The 24,627-nt window shown below is 33.8% G+C and overlaps 1 protein-coding gene across 1 annotated transcript in view; it reads right to left on the reverse strand.

The window, feature by feature from the left end:
- LOC124025017 (cell adhesion molecule-related/down-regulated by oncogenes-like) overlaps window positions 1–23,462 on the reverse strand; it is a 59,055-nt gene extending 35,593 nt beyond the window's left edge. The window contains exons 1-5 of the mRNA XM_046338712.1: window positions 22,718–23,462; window positions 21,668–21,849; window positions 20,553–20,658; window positions 14,581–14,703; window positions 2,091–2,282 (exon numbers count right to left, since the gene is read on the reverse strand). Coding sequence (XP_046194668.1) covers window positions 2,091–2,282; window positions 14,581–14,703; window positions 20,553–20,658; window positions 21,668–21,849; window positions 22,718–23,030 — 916 coding nt within the window. The 5' untranslated portion in view covers window positions 23,031–23,462. The remainder of the gene's footprint in view (window positions 1–2,090; window positions 2,283–14,580; window positions 14,704–20,552; window positions 20,659–21,667; window positions 21,850–22,717) is intronic.
- Window positions 23,463–24,627: the final 1,165 nt, after the last annotated feature.

Raw genomic sequence — 24,627 nt, forward strand, 5'->3', positions numbered from 1 at the left:
CCTGCCAGTCTCTTGGGTTGCCAATAAGACCATATGGATACTGTGTGGTCAGTTAGTCTGACATCTACAGGCAGGGTTGGTGTGAGCCTTGCAGATGTTCAACTATTGTTCAAAGGAAAGTCTCACACACGGTGTTGTTTCTATTCTTCTGTCCTTACTGTCTGTCCTTACTGTCCTTACTGTCTGTCCTTACTGTCCTTACTGTCTGTCCTTACTGTCCTTACTGTCTGTCTGTCCTTACTGTCTGTCTGTCCTTACTGTCCTTACTGTCTGTCTGTCCTTACTGTCTGTCTGTCCTTACTGTCTGTCTGTCCTTACTGTCTGTCCTTACTGTCTGTCCTTACTGTCTGTCTGTCCTTACTGTCTGTCCGTACTGTCCTTACTGTCTGTCTGTCCTTACTGTCTGTCTGTCCTTACTGTCTGTCTGTCCTTACTGTCTGTCCTTACTGTCTGTCTGTCCTTACTGTCTGTCCTTACTGTCTGTCTGTCCTTACTGTCTGTCCTTACTGTCCTTACTGTCTGTCCTTACTGTCCTTACTGTCTGTCCTTACTGTCTGTCCTTACTGTCTTTCCTTACTGTCTGTCCTTACTGTCCTTACTGTCCTTACTGTCTGTCTGTCCTTACTGTCGGTCTGTCCTTACTGTCCTTACTGTCCTTACTGTCCTTACTGTCCTTACTGTCTGTCTGTCCTTACTGTCCTTACTGTCTGTCCTTACTGTCTGTCCTTACTGTCTGTCCTTACTGTCTGTCTGTGTCTGTCTGTCTGTCTGTCTGTCTGTCTGTCTGTCTGTCTGTCTGTCTGTCTGTCTGTCTGTCTGTCTGTCTGTCCTTACTCTCTGTCCTTACTGTCTGTCTGTCCTTACTGTCTGTCCTTACTGTCCTTACTGTCTGTCTGTCCTTACTGTCTGTCTGTCCTTACTGTCTGTCTGTCCTTACTGTCTGTCCTTACTGTCTGTCTGTCCTTACTGTCTGTCTGTCCTTACTGTCTGTCCTTACTGTCTGTCTGTCCTTACTGTCTGTCTGTCCTTACTGTCTGTCTGTCCTTACTGTCTGTCTGTCCTTACTGTCTGTCCTTACTGTCTGTCCTTACTGTCCTTACTGTCCTTACTGTCTGTCTGTCCTTACTGTCTGTCTGTCCTTACTGTCCTTACTGTCTGTCTGTCCTTACTGTCTGTCTGTCCTTACTGTCTGTCCTTACTGTCTGTCTGTCTGTCTGTCTGTCTGTCTGTCTGTCTGTCTGTCTGTCTGTCTGTCTGTCTGTCTGTCTGTCTGTCTGTCTGTCTGTCTGTCTGTCTGTCTGTCTGTCTGTCTGTCTCCCAGTAAACCAGAAACATTCCCAGAAAATAAAGTAGTGTTTTGATATACAGAAAATTTAGGATGTAGGATTCTGTCTCGGGTTAGGGGTTAGGCTACAGGGCTTAGGGAAGAGGGGTTAGGGTACAGGAGTTAGGGTACAGGGGTTAGGGTACAGGGCTTAGGGAAGAGGGGTTAGGGTACAGGAGTTAGGGTACAGGGGTTATGGTACAGGGCTTAGGGGTTAGGCTACAGGGCTTAGGGAAGAGGGGTTAGGCTACAGGGCTTAGGGAAGAGGGGTTAGGGTACAGGAGTTAGGCTACAGGGCTTAGGGAAGAGGGGTTAGGGTACAGGAGTTGGGGTACAGGGGTTAGGGTACAGAGCTTAGGGAAGAGGGGTTAGGGTACAGGAGTTAGGGTACAGGGGTTAGGGTACAGGGCTTAGGGTTCAGAGGTTAAGGTCTAGGGGTTAGGGTCTAGGGTACAGGGGTTAGGGTACGGGGGTTAGGGTCTAGGGGTTAGGGTCTAGGGGTTAGGGTCTAGGGGTTAGGGTCTAGGGGTTAGGGTACAGGGGTCAGGGTCTAGGGTTTAGGGTCTAGGGCTTAGGGTACAGAGGTTAGGGTCTAGGGGTTAGGGTCTAGGGGTTAGGGTACAGAGGTTAGGGTCTAGGGGTTAGGGTCTAGGGGTTAGGGTCTAGGGCTTAGGGTCTAGGGGTTAGGGTACAGAGGTTAGGGTCTAGGGGTTAGGGTCTAGGGGTTAGGGTACAGAGGTTAGGGTCTAGGGGTTAGGGTTCTCACTGTGCATGGTATTCTGCTGACGGTTCCTCCACAGACACATGGTGATGAAGACGAGTAGGATGAGGACCATGACCCCTAGAACACAGCCCACGATCAGGTACAGCAGGCCCCCGGGCGGGGTGGGGGTGTCTGGGGGGTAGGGTCCCGGTGGGGTGATGGGGTGCTGGCTGGGGACCCCTGGGGGCTGCCGCGCTGTGTGGGGGGAAGAGGGCTTTAGTTTACTGATCCCTCTCTCCATAGTCTTCTCTCAACTAGTACTAGTAAACAGTGTGAAACCCAGCAATCTTCTCTCAACTAGTAATAGTATGTTTACCCAGCAGTCTTGTCTCAACTAGTACTAGTATGTTTACCCGGCAATCTTCTCTCAACTAGTACTAGTAAACAGTGTGAAACCCAGCAGTCTTCTCTCAACTAGTACTAGTATGTTTACCCAGCAGTCTTCTCTCAACTAGTACTAGTATGTTTACCCAGGAGTCTTCTCTCAACTAGTACTAGTAAACAGTGTGAAACCCAGCAGTCTTCTCTCAACTAGTACTAGTATGTTTAGTCAGCAGTCTTCTCTCAACTAGTACTAGTATGTTTACCCAGCAGTCTTCTCTCAACTAGTACTAGTATGTTTACCCAGCAGTCTTCTCTCAACTAGTACTAGTAAACAGTGTGAAACCCAGCAGTCTTCTCTCAACTAGTACTAGTATGTTTACCCAGCAGTACAGTTCTATATATTGTTACATTGTGTTCTATAAAACCTTAATATTGTTACATTGTGTTCTATAAACATGAATATTGGTATATTGTGTTCTATAAAACATATATATTGTTACATTGTGTTCTATAAACAGTAATATTGTTACATTGTGTTCTATAAACATTAATATTGTTACATTGTGTTCTATAAAACATTAATATTGTTACATTGTGTTCTATAAACATTAATATTGTTACATTGTGTCCTATAAACATTAATATTGTTACATTGTGTCCTATAAAACATATATATTGTTACATTGTGTTCTATAAACATTAATATTGTTACATTGTGTCCTATAAAACATATATATTGTTACATTGTGTCCTATAAACATTAATATTGTTACATTGTGTCCTATAAACATTAATATTGTTACATTGTGTCCTATAAACATTAATATTGTTACATTGTGTCCTATAAACATTAATATTGTTACATTGTGTCCTATAAAACATATATATTGTTACATTGTGTTCTATAAAACATATATATTGTTACATTGTGTCCTATAAAACATTAATATTGTTACATTGTGTCCTATAAACATTAATATTGTTACATTGTGTCCTATAAACATTAATATTGTTACATTGTGTTCTATAAAACATTAATATTGTTACATTGTGTCCTATAAAACATTAATATTGTTACATTGTGTCCTATAAAACATATATATTGTTACATTGTGTCCTATAAAACATATATATTGTTACATTGTGTTCTATAAAACATATATATTGTTACATTGTGTCCTATAAAACATTAATATTGTTACATTGTGTCCTATAAACATTAATATTGTTACATTGTGTTCTATAAAACATTAATATTGTTACATTGTGTTCTATAAAACCTTAATATTGTTACATTGTGTTCTATAAACATTAATATTGTTACATTGTGTCCTATAAACATTAATATTGTTACATTGTGTTCTATAAACATTAATATTGTTACATTGTGTCCTATAAAACATTAATATTGTTACATTGTGTCCTATAAAACATATATATTGTTACATTGTGTCCTATAAAACATATATATTGTTACATTGTGTCCTATAAAACATTAATATTGTTACATTGTGTCCTATAAACATTAATATTGTTACATTGTGTTCTATAAAACATTAATATTGTTACATTGTGTTCTATAAAACATTAATATTGTTACATTGTGTTCTATAAAACCTTAATATTGTTACATTGTGTTCTATAAAACATTAATATTGTTACATTGTGTTCTATAAAACCTTAATATTGTTACATTGTGTTCTATAAAACCTTAATATTGTTACATTGTGTTCTATAAAACATTAATATTGTTACATTGTGTTCTATAAAACCTTAATATTGTTACATTGTGTTCTATAAAACATTAATATTGTTACATTGTGTTCTATAAAACCTTAATATTGTTACATTGTGTTCTATAAAACATTAATATTGTTACATTGTGTTCTATAAACATTAATATTGTTACATTGTGTTCTATAAAACATTAATATTGTTACATTGTGTTCTATAAAACCTTAATATTGTTACATTGTGTTCTATAAACATATATATTGTTACATTGTGTCCTATAAAACATATATATTGTTACATTGTGTTCTATAAACCTTAATATTGTTACATTGTGTTCTATAAAACATTAATATTGTTACATTGTGTTCTATAAACATTAATATTGTTACATTGTGTCCTATAAACATTAATATTGTTACATTGTGTCCTATAAAACATATATATTGTTACATTGTGTTCTATAAACATTAATATTGTTACATTGTGTCCTATAAAACATATATATTGTTACATTGTGTCCTATAAACATTAATATTGTTACATTGTGTCCTATAAACATTAATATTGTTACATTGTGTCCTATAAACATTAATATTGTTACATTGTGTCCTATAAACATTAATATTGTTACATTGTGTCCTATAAAACATATATATTGTTACATTGTGTTCTATAAAACATATATATTGTTACATTGTGTCCTATAAAACATTAATATTGTTACATTGTGTCCTATAAACATTAATATTGTTACATTGTGTTCTATAAAACATTAATATTGTTACATTGTGTTCTATAAAACCTTAATATTGTTACATTGTGTTCTATAAACATTAATATTGTTACATTGTGTCCTATAAAACATTAATATTGTTACATTGTGTCCTATAAAACATATATATTGTTACATTGTGTCCTATAAACATTAATATTGTTACATTGTGTCCTATAAAACATATATATTGTTACATTGTGTCCTATAAACATTAATATTGTTACATTGTGTTCTATAAAACATTAATATTGTTACATTGTGTTCTATAAAACCTTAATATTGTTACATTGTGTTCTATAAACATTAATATTGTTACATTGTGTCCTATAAAACATTAATATTGTTACATTGTGTCCTATAAAACATATATATTGTTACATTGTGTCCTATAAAACATATATATTGTTACATTGTGTTCTATAAAACATATATATTGTTACATTGTGTCCTATAAAACATTAATATTGTTACATTGTGTCCTATAAACATTAATATTGTTACATTGTGTTCTATAAAACATTAATATTGTTACATTGTGTTCTATAAAACCTTAATATTGTTACATTGTGTTCTATAAACATTAATATTGTTACATTGTGTTCTATAAACATTAATATTGTTACATTGTGTTCTATAAACATTAATATTGTTACATTGTGTTCTATAAAACATTAATATTGTTACATTGTGTCCTATAAACATTAATATTGTTACATTGTGTTCTATAAAACATTAATATTGTTACATTGTGTTCTATAAAACCTTAATATTGTTACATTGTGTTCTATAAACATTAATATTGTTACATTGTGTCCTATAAACATTAATATTGTTACATTGTGTTCTATAAAACCTTAATATTGTTACATTGTGTTCTATAAAACATTAATATTGTTACATTGTGTTCTATAAAACCTTAATATTGTTACATTGTGTTCTATAAAACATTAATATTGTTACATTGTGTTCTATAAAACCTTAATATTGTTACATTGTGTTCTATAAACATATATATTGTTACATTGTGTCCTATAAAACATATATATTGTTACATTGTGTTCTATAAACCTTAATATTGTTACATTGTGTTCTATAAAACATTAATATTGTTACATTGTGTTCTATAAACATTAATATTGTTACATTGTGTCCTATAAAACATATATATTGTTACATTGTGTTCTATAAACATTAATATTGTTACATTGTGTCCTATAAAACATATATATTGTTACATTGTGTCCTATAAACATTAATATTGTTACATTGTGTCCTATAAACATTAATATTGTTACATTGTGTCCTATAAACATTAATATTGTTACATTGTGTCCTATAAAACATATATATTGTTACATTGTGTTCTATAAAACATATATATTGTTACATTGTGTTCTATAAAACATATATATTGTTACATTGTGTTCTATAAACATTAATATTGTTACATTGTGTCCTATAAAACATATATATTGTTACATTGTGTCCTATAAACATTAATATTGTTACATTGTGTCCTATAAACATTAATATTGTTACATTGTGTCCTATAAACATTAATATTGTTACATTGTGTCCTATAAACATTAATATTGTTACATTGTGTCCTATAAAACATATATATTGTTACATTGTGTTCTATAAAACATTAATATTGTTACATTGTGTCCTATAAACATTAATATTGTTACATTGTGTCCTATAAAACATATATATTGTTACATTGTGTTCTATAAAACATATATATTGTTACATTGTGTCCTATAAAACATATATATTGTTACATTGTGTTCTATAAAACATATATATTGTTACATTGTGTCCTATAAAACATTAATATTGTTACATTGTGTCCTATAAACATTAATATTGTTACATTGTGTTCTATAAAACATGAATATTGTTACATTGTGTTCTATAAAACCTTAATATTGTTACATTGTGTTCTATAAACATTAATATTGTTACATTGTGTCCTATAAACATTAATATTGTTACATTGTGTTCTATAAAACCTTAATATTGTTACATTGTGTTCTATAAACATTAATATTGTTACATTGTGTTCTATAAAACCTTAATATTGTTACATTGTGTTCTATAAAACCTTAATATTGTTACATTGTGTCCTATAAACATATATATTGTTACATTGTGTTCTATAAAACCTTAATATTGTTACATTGTGTTCTATAAAACATTAATATTGTTACATTGTGTTCTATAAAACATATATATTGTTACATTGTGTCCTATAAAACATATATATTGTTACATTGTGTTCTATAAACCTTAATATTGTTACATTGTGTTCTATAAAACATTAATATTGTTACATTGTGTTCTATAAACATTAATATTGTTACATTGTGTCCTATAAACATTAATATTGTTACATTGTGTCCTATAAAACATATATATTGTTACATTGTGTTCTATAAACATTAATATTGTTACATTGTGTCCTATAAAACATATATATTGTTACATTGTGTCCTATAAACATTAATATTGTTACATTGTGTCCTATAAACATTAATATTGTTACATTGTGTCCTATAAACATTAATATTGTTACATTGTGTCCTATAAACATTAATATTGTTACATTGTGTCCTATAAAACATATATATTGTTACATTGTGTTCTATAAAACATATATATTGTTACATTGTGTCCTATAAAACATTAATATTGTTACATTGTGTCCTATAAACATTAATATTGTTACATTGTGTTCTATAAAACATTAATATTGTTACATTGTGTTCTATAAAACCTTAATATTGTTACATTGTGTTCTATAAACATTAATATTGTTACATTGTGTCCTATAAACATTAATATTGTTACATTGTGTTCTATAAACATTAATATTGTTACATTGTGTCCTATAAAACATTAATATTGTTACATTGTGTCCTATAAAACATATATATTGTTACATTGTGTCCTATAAAACATATATATTGTTACATTGTGTTCTATAAAACATATATATTGTTACATTGTGTCCTATAAAACATTAATATTGTTACATTGTGTCCTATAAACATTAATATTGTTACATTGTGTTCTATAAACATTAATATTGTTACATTGTGTTCTATAAAACATTAATATTGTTACATTGTGTTCTATAAACATATATATTGTTACATTGTGTTCTATAAACATTAATATTGTTACATTGTGTTCTATAAAACATTAATATTGTTACATTGTGTTCTATAAACATATATATTGTTACATTGTGTTCTATAAACATTAATATTGTTACATTGTGTTCTATAAACATTAATATTGTTACATTGTGTTCTATAAAACATTAATATTGTTACATTGTGTCCTATAAACATTAATATTGTTACATTGTGTTCTATAAAACATTAATATTGTTACATTGTGTTCTATAAAACCTTAATATTGTTACATTGTGTTCTATAAACATTAATATTGTTACATTGTGTCCTATAAACATTAATATTGTTACATTGTGTTCTATAAAACCTTAATATTGTTACATTGTGTTCTATAAAACATTAATATTGTTACATTGTGTTCTATAAAACCTTAATATTGTTACATTGTGTTCTATAAAACATTAATATTGTTACATTGTGTTCTATAAAACCTTAATATTGTTACATTGTGTTCTATAAACATATATATTGTTACATTGTGTCCTATAAAACATATATATTGTTACATTGTGTTCTATAAACCTTAATATTGTTACATTGTGTTCTATAAAACATTAATATTGTTACATTGTGTTCTATAAACATTAATATTGTTACATTGTGTCCTATAAACATTAATATTGTTACATTGTGTCCTATAAAACATATATATTGTTACATTGTGTTCTATAAACATTAATATTGTTACATTGTGTCCTATAAAACATATATATTGTTACATTGTGTCCTATAAACATTAATATTGTTACATTGTGTCCTATAAACATTAATATTGTTACATTGTGTCCTATAAACATTAATATTGTTACATTGTGTCCTATAAACATTAATATTGTTACATTGTGTCCTATAAAACATATATATTGTTACATTGTGTTCTATAAAACATATATATTGTTACATTGTGTCCTATAAAACATTAATATTGTTACATTGTGTCCTATAAACATTAATATTGTTACATTGTGTTCTATAAAACATTAATATTGTTACATTGTGTTCTATAAAACCTTAATATTGTTACATTGTGTTCTATAAACATTAATATTGTTACATTGTGTCCTATAAACATTAATATTGTTACATTGTGTTCTATAAACATTAATATTGTTACATTGTGTCCTATAAAACATTAATATTGTTACATTGTGTCCTATAAAACATATATATTGTTACATTGTGTCCTATAAAACATATATATTGTTACATTGTGTTCTATAAAACATATATATTGTTACATTGTGTCCTATAAAACATTAATATTGTTACATTGTGTCCTATAAACATTAATATTGTTACATTGTGTTCTATAAAACATTAATATTGTTACATTGTGTTCTATAAAACCTTAATATTGTTACATTGTGTCCTATAAACATTAATATTGTTACATTGTGTTCTATAAAACATTAATATTGTTACATTGTGTTCTATAAAACATTAATATTTTTACATTGTGTTCTATAAACATTAATATTGTTACATTGTGTTCTATAAACATTAATATTGTTACATTGTGTTCTATAAACATTAATATTGTTACATTGTGTTCTATAAACATATATATTGTTACATTGTGTTCTATAAACATTAATATTGTTACATTGTGTTCTATAAAACATTAATATTGTTACATTGTGTTCTATAAACATATATATTGTTACATTGTGTTCTATAAACATTAATATTGTTACATTGTGTTCTATAAAACATTAATATTGTTACATTGTGTTCTATAAACATTAATATTGTTACATTGTGTCCTATAAACATTAATATTGTTACATTGTGTTCTATAAACATTAATATTGTTACATTGTGTTCTATAAACATTAATATTGTTACATTGTGTTCTATAAAACATTAATATTGTTACATTGTGTTCTATAAACATTAATATTGTTACATTGTGTCCTATAAACATTAATATTGTTACATTGTGTTCTATAAACATTAATATTGTTACATTGTGTTCTATAAAACATTAATATTGTTACATTGTGTTCTATAAAACATTAATATTGTTACATTGTGTCCTATAAACATTAATATTGTTACATTGTGTTCTATAAACATTAATATTGTTACATTGTGTTCTATAAACATATATATTGTTACATTGTGTTCTATAAACATTAATATTGTTACATTGTGTTCTATAAAACATTAATATTGTTACATTGTGTTCTATAAACATATATATTGTTACATTGTGTTCTATAAACATTAATATTGTTACATTGTGTTCTATAAACATTAATATTGTTACATTGTGTTCTATAAAACATTAATATTTTTACATTGTGTTCTATAAACATATATATTGTTACATTGTGTTCTATAAACATTAATATTGTTACATTGTGTTCTATAAAACATTAATATTGTTACATTGTGTTCTATAAACATTAATATTGTTACATTGTGTTCTATAAACATTAATATTGTTACATTGTGTTCTATAAACATTAATATTGTTACATTGTGTTCTATAAACATTAATATTGTTACATTGTGTTCTATAAAACATTAATATTGTTACATTGTGTTCTATAAACATATATATTGTTACATTGTGTTCTATAAACCTTAATATTGTTACATTGTGTTCTATAAAACATTAATATTGTTACATTGTGTTCTATAAACATTAATATTGTTACATTGTGTCCTATAAACATTAATATTGTTACATTGTGTCCTATAAAACATATATATTGTTACATTGTGTTCTATAAACATTAATATTGTTACATTGTGTCCTATAAAACATATATATTGTTACATTGTGTCCTATAAACATTAATATTGTTACATTGTGTCCTATAAACATTAATATTGTTACATTGTGTCCTATAAACATTAATATTGTTACATTGTGTCCTATAAACATTAATATTGTTACATTGTGTCCTATAAAACATATATATTGTTACATTGTGTTCTATAAAACATATATATTGTTACATTGTGTCCTATAAAACATTAATATTGTTACATTGTGTCCTATAAACATTAATATTGTTACATTGTGTTCTATAAAACATTAATATTGTTACATTGTGTTCTATAAAACCTTAATATTGTTACATTGTGTTCTATAAACATTAATATTGTTACATTGTGTCCTATAAACATTAATATTGTTACATTGTGTTCTATAAACATTAATATTGTTACATTGTGTCCTATAAAACATTAATATTGTTACATTGTGTCCTATAAAACATATATATTGTTACATTGTGTCCTATAAAACATATATATTGTTACATTGTGTTCTATAAAACATATATATTGTTACATTGTGTCCTATAAAACATTAATATTGTTACATTGTGTCCTATAAACATTAATATTGTTACATTGTGTTCTATAAACATTAATATTGTTACATTGTGTTCTATAAAACATTAATATTGTTACATTGTGTTCTATAAACATATATATTGTTACATTGTGTTCTATAAACATTAATATTGTTACATTGTGTTCTATAAAACATTAATATTGTTACATTGTGTTCTATAAACATATATATTGTTACATTGTGTTCTATAAACATTAATATTGTTACATTGTGTTCTATAAACATTAATATTGTTACATTGTGTTCTATAAAACATTAATATTGTTACATTGTGTCCTATAAACATTAATATTGTTACATTGTGTTCTATAAAACATTAATATTGTTACATTGTGTTCTATAAAACCTTAATATTGTTACATTGTGTTCTATAAACATTAATATTGTTACATTGTGTCCTATAAACATTAATATTGTTACATTGTGTTCTATAAAACCTTAATATTGTTACATTGTGTTCTATAAAACATTAATATTGTTACATTGTGTTCTATAAAACCTTAATATTGTTACATTGTGTTCTATAAAACATTAATATTGTTACATTGTGTTCTATAAAACCTTAATATTGTTACATTGTGTTCTATAAACATATATATTGTTACATTGTGTCCTATAAAACATATATATTGTTACATTGTGTTCTATAAACCTTAATATTGTTACATTGTGTTCTATAAAACATTAATATTGTTACATTGTGTTCTATAAACATTAATATTGTTACATTGTGTCCTATAAACATTAATATTGTTACATTGTGTCCTATAAAACATATATATTGTTACATTGTGTTCTATAAACATTAATATTGTTACATTGTGTCCTATAAAACATATATATTGTTACATTGTGTCCTATAAACATTAATATTGTTACATTGTGTCCTATAAACATTAATATTGTTACATTGTGTCCTATAAACATTAATATTGTTACATTGTGTCCTATAAACATTAATATTGTTACATTGTGTCCTATAAAACATATATATTGTTACATTGTGTTCTATAAAACATATATATTGTTACATTGTGTCCTATAAAACATTAATATTGTTACATTGTGTCCTATAAACATTAATATTGTTACATTGTGTTCTATAAAACATTAATATTGTTACATTGTGTTCTATAAAACCTTAATATTGTTACATTGTGTTCTATAAACATTAATATTGTTACATTGTGTCCTATAAACATTAATATTGTTACATTGTGTTCTATAAACATTAATATTGTTACATTGTGTCCTATAAAACATTAATATTGTTACATTGTGTCCTATAAAACATATATATTGTTACATTGTGTCCTATAAAACATATATATTGTTACATTGTGTTCTATAAAACATATATATTGTTACATTGTGTCCTATAAAACATTAATATTGTTACATTGTGTCCTATAAACATTAATATTGTTACATTGTGTTCTATAAAACATTAATATTGTTACATTGTGTTCTATAAAACCTTAATATTGTTACATTGTGTCCTATAAACATTAATATTGTTACATTGTGTTCTATAAAACATTAATATTGTTACATTGTGTTCTATAAAACATTAATATTTTTACATTGTGTTCTATAAACATTAATATTGTTACATTGTGTTCTATAAACATTAATATTGTTACATTGTGTTCTATAAACATTAATATTGTTACATTGTGTTCTATAAACATATATATTGTTACATTGTGTTCTATAAACATTAATATTGTTACATTGTGTTCTATAAAACATTAATATTGTTACATTGTGTTCTATAAACATATATATTGTTACATTGTGTTCTATAAACATTAATATTGTTACATTGTGTTCTATAAAACATTAATATTGTTACATTGTGTTCTATAAACATTAATATTGTTACATTGTGTCCTATAAACATTAATATTGTTACATTGTGTTCTATAAACATTAATATTGTTACATTGTGTTCTATAAACATTAATATTGTTACATTGTGTTCTATAAAACATTAATATTGTTACATTGTGTTCTATAAACATTAATATTGTTACATTGTGTCCTATAAACATTAATATTGTTACATTGTGTTCTATAAACATTAATATTGTTACATTGTGTTCTATAAAACATTAATATTGTTACATTGTGTTCTATAAAACATTAATATTGTTACATTGTGTCCTATAAACATTAATATTGTTACATTGTGTTCTATAAACATTAATATTGTTACATTGTGTTCTATAAACATATATATTGTTACATTGTGTTCTATAAACATTAATATTGTTACATTGTGTTCTATAAAACATTAATATTGTTACATTGTGTTCTATAAACATATATATTGTTACATTGTGTTCTATAAACATTAATATTGTTACATTGTGTTCTATAAACATTAATATTGTTACATTGTGTTCTATAAAACATTAATATTTTTACATTGTGTTCTATAAACATATATATTGTTACATTGTGTTCTATAAACATTAATATTGTTACATTGTGTTCTATAAAACATTAATATTGTTACATTGTGTTCTATAAACATTAATATTGTTACATTGTGTTCTATAAACATTAATATTGTTACATTGTGTTCTATAAACATTAATATTGTTACATTGTGTTCTATAAACATTAATATTGTTACATTGTGTTCTATAAAACATTAATATTGTTACATTGTGTTCTATAAACATATATATTGTTACATTGTGTTCTATAAACCTTAATATTGTTACATTGTGTTCTATAAAACATTAATATTGTTACATTGTGTTCTATAAACATTAATATTGTTACATTGTGTCCTATAAACATTAATATTGTTACATTGTGTCCTATAAAACATATATATTGTTACATTGTGTTCTATAAACATTAATATTGTTACATTGTGTCCTATAAAACATATATATTGTTACATTGTGTCCTATAAACATTAATATTGTTACATTGTGTCCTATAAACATTAATATTGTTACATTGTGTCCTATAAACATTAATATTGTTACATTGTGTCCTATAAACATTAATATTGTTACATTGTGTCCTATAAAACATTGTGTGTGTGTGTGGGGGGGGGTCCAGTTCTACCTTTGGTCTCACAGATCATGACGTTGCTATATTCACTCTCTCCCCCATCGTTGAAACACTGCATCTTGATGTCATAGGATGTCTCTGGCTGGAGCTGACCTATCAGGTGCCACTGTTTCAGACCTGGGGGAGAAAGAAAGAGAGAAAGAAAGTGAGATAGAGAGAGGGAGAGAGAGAGACAGAGACAGAGAGAGAGAGAGAGAGAGAGAGACAGAGAGAGAGAGAGAGAGACAGAGACAGAGAGAGAGAGAGAGAGAGAGACAGAGAGAGAGAGAGAGAGAGAGAGAGAGAGACAGAGACAGAGACAGAGAGAGAGAGAGAGAGAGAGAGAGAGAGAGAGAGAGAGAGAGAGAGAGAGAGAGAGAGAGAGAGAGAGCAGAGAGAGACACAGAGAGAGAGACAGAGAGAGACTTAAATATGGGTTGTATTTACAATGGTGTTTGTTATTCACTGGTTGCCCTTTTCTCGTGGCAACAGGTCACAAATCTTGCTGCTGTGATGGAACACTGTGGTATTTCACCCAATAGATATGGGAGTTTATCAAAATTGGGTTTGTTTTCAAATTCTTTGTGGGTCTGTGTAATCTGAGGGAAGTATGTCTCTCTAAAATGGTCATACGTTTGGCAGGAGGTTAGGAAGTGCAGCTCAGTTTCCACCTCATTTTGTGGGCAGTGTGTGCACATGTACTGGTATTACATTTTTCTTTACCCTTTATTTAACTAGGCAAGACAGTTAAGAACAAATTCTTATCTACAATGTCGGCCTAGGAACAGTGGGTTAACTGGTCTAGGAACAGTGGGTTAACTGGTCTAGGAACAGTGGAACAGTGGGTTAACTGGCCTAGGAACAGTGGGTTAACTGGTCTAGGAACAGTGGGTTAACTGGTCTAGGAACAGTGGAACAGTGGGTTAACTGGTCTAGGAACAGTGGAACAGTGGGTTAACTGGTCTAGGAACAGTGGGTTAACTGGTCTAGGAACAGTGGAATAGTGGGTTAACTGGTCTAAGAGGGACATCACAACACTACACTACATAATGAGGGACAACACTACATCATGAGGGACATCACAACACCACACTACATAATGAGGGACTACACTACATAATGAGGGACATCACAACACTACACTACATAATGAGGGACATCACAACACTACACTACATAATCAAATCAAATCAAATCAAATCAAATTTGATTTGATTACACTACATAATGAGGGACAACACTACATCATGAGGGACATCACAACACCACACTACATAATGAGGGACAACACAACACTACATAATGAGGGACATCACAACACTACATAATGAGGGACATCACAACACTACATAATGAGGGACAACACAACACTACATAATGAGGAACATCACAACACTACACTACATAATGAGGGACATCACAACACTACATAATGAGGGACATCACAACACTACACTACATAATGAGGGACAACACAACACTACATAATGAGGGACATCACTACACTACATAATGAGGGACATCACAACACTACACTACATAATGAGGGACAACACAACACTACATAATGAGGGACATCACTACACTACATAATGAGGGACATCACAACACTACACTACATAATGAGGGACAACACTACACTACATAATGAGGGACATCACAACACTACATAATGAGGGACATCACAACACTACACTACATAATGAGGGACAACACTACACTACATAATGAGGGACATCACAACACTACATAACGAGGGACATCACAACACTACATAATGAGGGACATCACAACACTACATAATGAGGGACATCACAACAATACACTACATAATGAGGGACAACACTACACTACATAATGAGGGACATCACAACACTACATAACGAGGGACATCACAACAATACACTACATAATGAGGGACAACACTACACTACATAATGAGGGACAACACTACACTACATAATGAGGGACATCACTACACTACATAATGAGAGACAACACTACACTACATAATGAGGGACAACACTACATAATGAGGGACATCACAACAATACACTACATAATGAGGGACAACAATACACTACATAATGAGGGACACAACACAACACTAGATCATGAGGGACACCACAACACAACACTACATAATGAGGGACACAACACCACACTATATAATGAGGTACATCACAACACTACATAATGAGGGACATCACAACACTACATAATGAGGGACATCACAACACTACATAATGAGGGACATCACAACACTACATAATGAGGGACACAACACAACACTAGATCATGAGGTGCATCACAACACTACATCATGAGGGACACCACAACACAACACTACATAATGAGGGACAACACAACACTACATAATGAGGGACAACACAACACTACATAATGAGGGACAACACTACACTATATAATGAGGGACAACACTACATAATGAGGGACAACACAACACTACATAATGAGGAACAACACAACACTACATAATGAGGGACAACACAACACTTCATAAAGAGAGACATCACCACACTACATAATGAGGGACAACACAACACTACATAATGAGGGACATCACAACACAACACTACATAATGAGGGACATCACAACACTACATAATGAGGGACAACACAACACTACATAATGAGGGACAACACTACATAATGAGGGACAACACAACACTACATAAATAGTTGCAAGATTGAATCCCCGAGCTGACAAGGTACAAATCTGTCGTTCTGCCCCTGTTCCCCGGTTGGCCGTCATTGAACTGACTTGCTTAGTTAAATAAAGGTAAAAATAAAATAAAATGAATAGAAACCTAAGACAACAACAGGCACATTTTTATTTTTTATTTCACCTTTATTTAACCAGGTAGGCTAGTTAAGAACAAGTTCTCATTTACAATTGCGACCTGGCCAAGATTAAGCAAAGCAGTTCGACACAAACAACAACACAGATTTACACATGGAATAAACAAAACATTCAGTCAATAATACAGTAGAACAAAAGAAAACAAAGTCTATATACAGTGAGTGGAAATGAGGTAAGATAAGGAAATAAATAGGCCATGGTGGCAAAGTAATTACAATATGGCAATTAAACACTGCCTATCTTCTCTTGAGAGCCAGGTCTGCCTACGGCAGCCTTTCTCAATAGCAAGGCTATGCTCACCGAGTCTGTACACAGTCAAAGCCTTCATGTTGGGATGTCACAGTAGGTCAGGTATTCTGCTACTGTGTTACCCTCTGTTCAGGGCTTTCTCTCTCAGTAGTCCCATGAGGAAGCAGACAGTTGCTTCACTCCAGACAACCTCTTTATATGACAGCCGACTATTAGTTCTGGCCCTGCTCCAGCATTACCCCCCTCCACCCTAGTGCCCTGTAATCAGAGAAGGGACAACTGTCTGTTCCAGGGAAATGCTACGTTTTATTTCTCATTTCTAGTAACTGAGGCCTACAACTGAATGCTGAGAATGTGTAGTGCTAGACGACAGGATTACTAAAACTAGCTGTGTGTACAAGTGCAGTATATGAAGCTAATCCTGTGTAATGGAAGTCTTCCGACTAGCTTGGAGAGACAGTACCGTATCGAAGAGCCCTCACTGCTGCTCCACCAAACAGGAAGTCTTCTGACTAGCTTGGAGAGACAGTACCGTATCGAAGAGCCCTCACTGCTGCTCCACCAAACAGGAAGTCTTCCGACTAGCTTGGAGAGACAGTACCGTATCGAAGAGCCCTCACTGCTGCTCCACCAAACAGGAAGTCTTCTGACTAGCTTGGAGAGACAGTACCGTATCGAAGAGCCCTTACTGCTGCTCCACCAAACAGGAAGTCTTCTGACTAGCTTGTAGAGACAGTACCGTATCGAAGAGCCCTCACTGCTGCTCCATCATCCTATTTTTCCAACTTAATTGAGGAAAATAAGACCAATCCAAAATTTATTTTTGACACTGTCGCAAAGCGAACTAAAAAGCAGCATTCCCCAAGAGAGGATGGCTTTCACTTCAGCAGTGATAAATTCATGAACTTCTTTGAGGAAAAGATCATTAGAAAGCAAATTACGGACTCCTCTTTAAATCTGCGTATTTCTCCAAAACTCAGTTGTCCTGAGTCTGCACAACTCTGCCAGGACCTAGGATCAAGTGAGACACATATCCACCAGACGTGTACCAAACTCACTAAAAGTGTCAGTAATAAAGCCTCTCTTTAAAAAGCCAAACCTTGACCCAGAAAATATAAAAACTATCGGCCTTTATCAAATCTCCCAATCCTCTCTAAATGTTCCTCTCTAAAATGTTTTTGAAAAAGCTGTTGAAGGACCTCGGCGTTACTCTCTTTTGACGAACATATCAAGACTGTTTCAAGGACAGCTTTTTTATATCTACGTAACATTGCAAAAATCAGAAACTTTCTCTCCAAAAATGATGCAGAAAAATGTATCCATGCTTTTGTTACTTCTAGGTTAGACTACTGCAATGCTCTACTTTCCGGCTACCAGGATAAAGCACTAAGTAAACTTCAGTTAGTGCTAAATACGGCTGCTAGAATCCTGACTAGAACCAAAAAAATTAGATTATATTACTCTAGTGCTAGCCTCCCTACACTGGCTTCCTGTTAAGGCAAGGGCTGATTTCAAGGTTTTACTGCTAACCTACAAAGCATTACATGGGCTTGCTCCTACCTACCTCTCTGATTTGGTCCTGCCGTACATACCTACACGTACGCTACGGTCACAAGACGCAGGCCTCCTAATTGTCCCTAGAATTTCTAAGCAAACAGCTGGAGGCAGGGCTTTCTCCTATAGAGCTCCATTTTTATGGAACGGTCTGCCTACCCATGTCAGAGACGCAAACTCGGTCTCAACCTTTAAGTCTTTACTGAAGACTCATCTCTTCAGTGGGTCATATGATTGAGTGTAGTCTGGCCCACGAGTGTGAAGGTGAACGGAAAGGCTCTGGAGCAACGAACCTCCCTTGCTGTCTCTGCCTGGCTGGTTCCCCTCTTTCCACTGGGATTCTCTGCCTCTAACCCTATTACAGGGGCTGAGTCACTGGCTTACTGGGGCTCTCTCATACCATCACTGACGTGATCATCCTGTCTGGGTTGGCGCCCCCCCTTGGGTTCATGCTGTGGCGGAGATCTTCGTGGGCTATACTCAGCCATGTCTCAAGGTAGTAAGTTGGTGGTTGAAGATATCCCTCTAGTGGTGTTGGGGCTGTGCTTTGGCAAAGTGGGTGGGGTTATATCCTGCCTGGTTGGCCCTGTCCGGGGGTATCATCAGACGGGGCCACAGTGTCTCCCAACCCCTCCTGTCTCAGCCTCCAGTAATGATGCTGCAATAGGGTCAGTCTGTTATATCTGGAGTATTTCTCCTGTCTTATCCGGTGCCCTGTGTGAATTTAAGTATGTCCTTCTAATTCTCTCTCTCTCCATCACTCTCTTTCTCTTCTCTCGGAGGACCTGAGCCCTAGGACCTTGCCTCAGGACTACCTGGCCTGATGACTCCTTGCTGTCTCCAGTCCACCTGGCCGTGCTGCTGCTCCAGTTTCAACTGTTCTGCCTGCGACTATGGAACCCTGACCTGTTTACCGGACGTGCTACCTGTCCCAGACCGGCTGTTTTCAACTGTGTAATACCTGAGTACATTGTTATAGAAGCTAACCCTGTGTAATACCTGAATACATTGTTATAGAAGCTAACCCTGTGTAATACCTGAGTACATTGTTATAGAAGCTAACCCTGTGTAATACCTGAGTACACGGTTACTAAGGTTAACTAGTATATATACACACACACCCTGTACCTCCCTCCCTCCCTCCCTCCCTCCCTCCCTCCCTCCCTCCCTCCCTCCCTCTCTCTCGAACCGTACTCAGATTTCAGTTCAGGGCCATTAGCACTCAGACATTTATTAAAAAACACATTTCACAGACACACACAGACACAGACAGACTCACATACACACACAGTAAACTGACCTTCAACCACGTCCCGTTTGTAATCACTGTCATTGTCACTATCAGTAGGTCTGTAGTAGATGTAGAATCCTTGGATGGGTGTGTTGTTGTTGCTAGAAGGGGTGTACTGGAGGAACCACACATAATCAGAGTTAGATCACAGCATCTCAGCATACATAACAACTGCCTGGTTGACAATGTAAACATTGAAGAGTAAAGAGTCCTCTAGAAAAGGAAAGAGTGAACCCTCACACTAAGCGACCCGTTCATCAATATGACTGTTCTAATAGTTCTAATCGTCTTCTCAGAACACATCAGAGTTCTAATCGTCTTCTCAGAACACAACAGAGTTCTAATCGTCTTCTCAGAACACATCAGAGTTCTAATCGTCTTCTCAGAACACATCAGAGTTCTAATCGTCTTCTCAGAACACATCAGAGTTCTAATCGTCTTCTCAGAACACATCAGAGTTCTAATCCTCTTCTCAGAACACAAAGGAGCTCTATTCGTCCTCTCAGAACACATCAGAGTTCTAATCGTCTTCTCAGAACACAACAGAGTTCTAATCCTCTTCTCAGAACACATCAGAGTTCTAATCGTCTTCTCAGAACACATCAGAGTTCTAATCCTCTTCTCAGAACACAAAGGAGCTCTATTCATCCTCTCAGAACACATCAGAGTTCTAATCGTCTTCTCAGAACACATCAGAGTTCTAATCGTCTTCTCAGAACACAACAGAGTTCTAATCGTCTTCTCAGAACACAAAGGAGCTCTATTCGTCCTCTTTCCTCTCTCAGCCCCATGCAATAATATAATAATAATATATGCCATTTAGCAGACGCTTTTATCCAAAGCGACTTACAGTCATGTGTGCATACATTCTACGTATGGGTGGTCCCGGGGATCGAACCCACTACCCTGGCGTTACAAGCGCCATGCTCTACCAACTGAGCTACACAGGACCATGCAACATCACACACACACACACACACACACACACACACACACACACACACACACACACACACACACACACACACACACACACACACACACACACACACACACACACACACACACACACACACACACACACACACACACACACACTCTGGGTGGTGGTATGCATTACTGACTGTCCAGCGTAGCATGATCTGAGTGTCGCTGACGGCGTCTGTAGAGGAGATGTGCGGTCCGGCCACCGGGCGGTCTGAGAAGCGTGGGCTCGCTGCTGACACCTGGTACGGCCTAGAGGTGGCGCTGTGAGGACTGTCCCCATTCTGGTTCATAGCTAGAACACGGAATTTATAGGTGGAGCCTGCAGACAGAGGAGCACATGGACAGAATGAAATAACATGGGGAGTACCCTAACCCTTAACCCTAACCCCTAACCCTAACCCTAACATGGGGAGTACCCTAACCCTAACATGGGGAGTACCCTAACCCTAACTCTTAACCCTAGCCCTTAACCCTAACCCTAACTCCTAACCCTTAACCCTAACCCTTAACCCCTAATCCTAACCCCAACCCCAACCCCTATCCCTTAACCCTAACCCCTAATTCCAACCCCTAACCCTATCCCTTAACCCTATCCCCTCAACCTATCCCCTAACCCCTAACTCAAACCCTAACCCCTAACCCTTAACCCTAACCCCTAATCCTAACCCCTAAACCTTCCCAGGGTACAAACCTTCTGTTTCCCAGGGTATACATCTTCTGTTTCCCAGGGTACAAACCTTCGGCTTCCCAGGGTACAAACCTTCTGTTTCCCAGGGTACAAACCTTCTGTTTCCCAGGGTATAAATCTTCTGTTTCCCAGGGTACAAACCTTCTGTTTCCCAGGGTACAAACCTTCTGTTTCCCAGAGTCTTTCAGATAGTTATTTTTGGCCACCTGTGATTGTTGTACCAGTTGAAGTGTTCTATGGTAGAGGTACATTGAATGTGGTGGATCTATATGAAGGTAAAAAAACTTTTGTACCTGTGATACTATCTGAGGTATGAACCTCACAGGAGGCTGGCGGCACCTTAAATGGGGAGGACAGGCTCGTGGAATCAGTAGAATGGTATCTAACACAGCACATTAAACATGCTCCGTCCCCAGGGCATTACTCTGAGCCGTCCTCCCCTCAGCAGCCTCCTGTGACCTATAACTAAAAGTAGACTCAGGGAGTCTGTGTGTCTCACCATGTTCCAGACTGCGTACTTCCACGGACAGTTTGAGAGGAGAGATGTTGTCGGCGGCAACGGCCCACTCGGCGCTGCGGCCCTGGCGACGATACTCCACGCGGAACGCTGTGATTGGAGAGCCCCCATTAGCCCGCGGGATCCACGTGACGTAAACAGAACTCTCCGTCGCCATGGAGATGGTGGGCCTATCAGGGGCCTCGGGAACTGGAACCAGGAAGAGAAAATAAATCAGCCAACCAATCAGAGCCTGAGAAATAATATACCTCCACTCAATCAAACTCCAACTGAAATGACTGGAAACTGAAAACATTACATCAGCCACCCATCTACTGAAAACATTACATCAGCCATCCATCTACTGAAAACATTACATCAGCCATCCATCTACTGAAAACATTACATCAGCCATCCATCTACTGAAAACATTACATCAGCCATCCATCTACTGAAAACATTACATCAGCCATCCATCTACTGAAAACATTACATCAGCCATCCATCTACTGAAAACATTACATCAGCCATCCATCTACTGAAAACATTACATCAGCCATCCATCTACTGAAAACATTACATCAGCCATCCATCTACTGAAAACATTACATCAGCCATCCATCTACTGAAAACATTACATCAGCCATCCATCTACTGAAAACATTACATCAGCCATCCATCTACTGAAAACATTACATCAGCCATCCATCTACTGAAAACATTACATCAGCCATCCATCTACTGAAAACATTACATCAGCCATCCATCTACTGAAAAGACAGAACACAAACACGGAATACGGGAGGAGGAAGGGAGGGAGGGAGGGAGAGAGAGAGAGAGAGAGAGAGAGAGAGAGAGAGAGAGAGAGAGAGAGAGAGAGAGAGAGAGAGAGTGGGACAGAGAGAGAGAGAGAGAGAGAGAGTGGGACAGAGAGAGAGAGAGAGAGAGAGAGAGAGAGAGAGGGACAGAGAGAGAGAGAGAGGGACAGAGAGAGAGAGAGAGAGAGAGAGAGAGAGAGAGAGAGTGAGAGAGAGAGAGTGAGAGAGAGACAGAAAGAGAGAGAGAGAGAGAGAGAGAGAGAGAGAGAGAGAGAGAGAGAGAGAGAGAGAGAGAGAGAGAGGAAGAGAGAGAGAGACAGAAAGAGAGAGAGAGAGAGAGAGAGAGAGAGAGAGAGAGAGAGAGAGAGAGGGGGAGAGAGAGAGAGCTGCACTTCCTAACCTCCTGCCTAATTTTTGACCATATTAGAGAGACATATTTCCCTCAGATTACACAGATCCACAAAGAATTAGAACACAAACGCAATTTTGATAAACTCCCATATCTACTGGGTGAAATACCACAGTGTGACATCACAGCAGCAAGATTTGTGACCTGTTGCCACGAGAAAAGGGCAACCAGTGAAGAACAAACACCATTGTAAATACAACCCATATTTATGCTTATTTATTTTATCTTGTGTATTCTAACCATTTGTGCATCGTTACAACACTGTATATAGACATAATATTATATGCCATTTAGCAGACGCTTTTATCCAAAGCGACTTACAGTCATGTGTGCATACATTCTACGTATGGGTGGTCCCGGGAATCGAACCCACATCCCTGGCGTTACAAGCGCCATGCTCTACCAACTGAGCTACAGAAGGACCAATACGACATCTGTATATATATATAAATATATAACATGACATTTGTAATGTCTTTATTGTTTTGGAACTTCTGTGAGTATAATGTTAATTTTAATTATCCATGTGTATGTTAATTTTAATTTGTATTGTTTATTTCACTTGTATTTATAATCTTCACTTGCCTATAAAGCCATTTGAATTGAGTTGAATTGATATTGATTAATTGGGTTAGCGAGAGGACAAATGAGCAGAAAGCAGAACAGCTATAGGGCCACTTAGAAAC

Source organism: Oncorhynchus gorbuscha, unplaced genomic scaffold, assembly GCF_021184085.1.
Source record: "Oncorhynchus gorbuscha isolate QuinsamMale2020 ecotype Even-year unplaced genomic scaffold, OgorEven_v1.0 Un_scaffold_2123, whole genome shotgun sequence".
Classification (NCBI taxonomy): domain Eukaryota; kingdom Metazoa; phylum Chordata; class Actinopteri; order Salmoniformes; family Salmonidae; genus Oncorhynchus; species Oncorhynchus gorbuscha.